The following is a 3,534-nucleotide window of genomic DNA, read 5'->3' as shown; positions in this document are numbered from 1 at the left end:
GCCGCAGCAGCGTAGCAGATCTATTCTGCCAAGACCAAATACATTAACATTGTCATGTACATTTCCATGCCAATCCCTCTGAGAGTTGTCATGACAGAACTAAAAATGATTACAAATCAACAAAAGTTTAAACAAAAGTCAGCAAACAGTAACTTTGTACTTTATTCATGATGCATTGCATGCTGGAAACTCACGAAACCCTTACATTTTCAGCAATAGTGTTCAGTTTAAAATTCTTTGCTGTGTATGATTAGTTGGGACAATATTTGGGGGTATTCTGTTGGTCTACCATGACTTTTTATGTAATTTCAACTAATTTACATTTCTTAGTATTTATGACTCAAAAGGTCCCATGAATTGGAAGATATGTAGTTTCTTTTTTGGTGCTAGTTTTGACTTAGAGTGAAAGTCAAACCGGAATCCGGAGGATTCGAACCTGCATCTCCCAAGGCTCAAGAAGCACTAAGCCATGGTTTCAACAAAGCTAGTTTATTAAAAATCTGAAAATATGTCTATGTATTAGACATTCAAGTCACACTTTGTGCAAGAGTGGTGCGTTAATGTGTGCCGTCAGCCGTCCACTTATGTAGACTTTGTTTTTAATAACACTGCTAACTTCACCTCAAATTTTCCAGACTCTTAAACGGACTCAACGGGGTCAAGATCGAAAACAAGGGTAAACAGTCCATGCTAACATTCTTTAACGTCTCCGAAGAGGATTACGGGAACTACACATGTGTGGCCATGAACACGCTGGGAATAACAAACACCAGCATTATTTTGTACGGTACGAGGCTCCTTCTAATAACTAAATGCATGTTAATTTATGCTCAGAATCCATGTCAAGTGTAACTTGGCGTAGTCAACGAGCGTCTCAATGTGTCAAATGTTTGCCTAATGCAATTACATCAGCTCTCGTCTTGTCGCCCTGAGGCATCCGCTAACTCTGACGGTGTTTGAGCGCTGTATTCGCAGCAATTTCTTTGAACAGCATAATGCATGATGATATACACAGTGGATGTTTGGGAGGTTGTTAACGTGTAGGGTTTCTCTTCCCGCAGGCCCCGGAGCGATACACGATGTGAACAGCGCAGCCTTATCGCCAACCAGCTCATTCTTGCTTCTGACTCTCGTTTTAACACTTTCGGTCCTCAGCAAGTTTTGATGCTAAAGCAGCGTTTCCGTTTCTCTGTACACACACAAGCTCACAGTCCCACACACAGAGAGGGAGGGTACTTTATCAGTTATTATTAACATAATCATCATTTCAATCATTTTGTCTTATGTTTCATTTCTAAAGGGAAGTGTCAGTGTGGGTTTATGGGTCTGTAATAATAAGATGCTTTGGGATTTAACCGTGTTTTGAAACAGTGAACTGGACTATGAATGGAGTCAGTTTGTTAGCTGGGTAGAAATAATAATAGAACCACTATATGTGTCTCCAACCTTTTGTATGTGAAAAGAGAAGCAAAAATTCATGTAATCGTGAATAACTGAATGGTTTGTTGCTCAGTATTGAACAGTGTGAATTGAGGTTTCTGGTGTCCTGTAAAATAACAAGATTTTTTTTCTTTTTTTTATATTCGATAAAAATTACAAACAGCAAAAAAAGAAAGAAACAAAGAATAAAAAAAAATAGCTTTAGTAAGCCCAGAAAGTATTTGGACACTTGAGTCACACTTAAAAATGTATGAATGTCATTACACCAAGTGGCATCAACAAGCAAATGATCATTTTTTCTCGTAACTAACTTCACTTTTCTTGCATTTCCATTTTCATCCTCTTACATTTTTTCCCAATTACTTTTAATCCCCTTTAAAGATGGTTTTCAGTGGATGTATGAAGGCACTTCTCCAGTGTAGTTCATTACATAAACTGCAGAATGAACACTGACTTTTTAGAGAGAGAGAGAGAGAGAACAAAATAAATAGAAAAAAATATTATCATCATCACTGGAGAAATGGCTGCTGAAAATTCAGCTTTGCCATCACATTTTTAAACGTATTTAAAAAAAAAAGAAAAAGGTTCTATATATATATATAAAACCATTTTCTTATTTTATTGACTATATATATATATATATATATATATATATATATATATACACAGTGTTGGGGGTAACGCATTACAAGTAACGTGAGTTAAGTAATCAGATTACTTTTTTCAAGTAATTAGTAAAGTAACGCATTACTTTTTAATTTACAAGAGTTACTTTTTCAGATAAGTAACGCAAGTTCCTTTTTCCCCCCAATTTATTGATTGACAGCTCTCCTGTCCCCTTGTTGAGAGAAATCAAAAGATGTTACTGTAGTTCTAAAATAAATATGAATATGCATTAATTCATCTCACTCACAAAAAAAACATCCAGTATTCCTCAAAATGAATAAAAATAATGCAACTCAGAATGACACAAATCTGCAATAATTAAATGTTAAACATAACAAATATAATTTATGTATTTAATCCCATTCTATTAACCAATGTTTTTGCTTCTGACCTTCGATGATCCAGTTCAACCTTACTAATAAGCAAAAATTACTCTAAACAAACATTTGTGTGTCTTTTTTTATTGCTGAAGTGTGTTGAAAAGTCTTCTTCTGCATTCTACTGTACGGACGTGAATTTACTTTCCCTTCAGCCTGAGGCTTATTCATTTCACTTTTGGTGTGAAAAGGCTTCAAAAATATAACTTTTTTTTATTTAAAAAAACAAACAAGCAAGCCCTGTCCAGATTTAAAAAGTAACGCAAAAGTAACGTAATGCATTACTTTCCATAAAAAGTAACTAAGTAACATAATTAGTTACTTTTTTATGGAGTAACGCAATATTATAATGCATTACTTTTAAAAGTAACTTTCCCCAACACCATATATATATATATATATATATATATATATATATATTAAAAACACACAAAAATATTTTCTTTTTAATGTATTTTAAGATGTAATTTATTTCTGTGAAGGCAAAGCTGAATTTTCAGCAGCCATTACTTCAGTGCTAATAATAATTTTACAATTTATTTTGTTCAATGTTTTGTTGTCTAATTCAGTGACATTCACACACAATGTGTGGCTTAAATGTCCAAATACTTTTTGCGGATTCTGTATGCGATATTTGATTTACTGTACATGTACAGATGTATGCAAATACTGTTCACACACACGTACGATCTATGCGTTCAATATAATATAGCACACAGTTCCTAAAAACATAGTGCATCCTGAGTGCTCATCTGCCATTGATGGTATTCAAATGACAAAGGAATCACAACAATAACCTGCACATGTACTTGTACTGAGCTGACATAATTACAAGCAGTAGGATAGACTCCTTACCTGCTCTAATATGTTTTACGCTGCTCTTAGAGATGTTTTCAGTGTAGATGCCCTAATGTAAGCTACATAAAATCTGTTCCTCATATAAAGACCCTTTAGGATGACAGCTGTTGCGGGCTGTATAATCATAAACCTACCAAATGGGACAGAGGAACTAATCTGAACAGGGTTGAATAGAGATTTCCTCTATAAAGTC

General features: G+C 34.4%; 1 protein-coding gene across 3 annotated transcripts in view; it reads left to right on the top strand.

Annotated features, from left to right (window-relative positions):
* LOC107577150 (opioid-binding protein/cell adhesion molecule-like) overlaps positions 1–1,599 on the top strand; it is a 201,972-nt gene extending 200,373 nt beyond the window's left edge. For all 3 annotated transcript variants that reach the window (XM_016263269.1, XM_016263265.1, XM_016263260.1), the window contains 2 exons: positions 636–787; positions 1,062–1,599. In XM_016263269.1, the coding sequence (XP_016118755.1) occupies positions 636–787; positions 1,062–1,165 (256 nt within the window). In that variant the 3' untranslated portion in view covers positions 1,166–1,599. The remainder of the gene's footprint in view (positions 1–635; positions 788–1,061) is intronic.
* The last annotated feature ends 1,935 nt before the right edge of the window (positions 1,600–3,534 follow it).

The sequence above is a fragment of the Sinocyclocheilus grahami genome, unplaced genomic scaffold (assembly GCF_001515645.1).
Source record: "Sinocyclocheilus grahami isolate Dianchi unplaced genomic scaffold, SAMN03320097.WGS_v1.1 scaffold32.1, whole genome shotgun sequence".
Classification (NCBI taxonomy): domain Eukaryota; kingdom Metazoa; phylum Chordata; class Actinopteri; order Cypriniformes; family Cyprinidae; genus Sinocyclocheilus; species Sinocyclocheilus grahami.
This window is presented reverse-complemented; position numbering and strand designations above follow the sequence as displayed.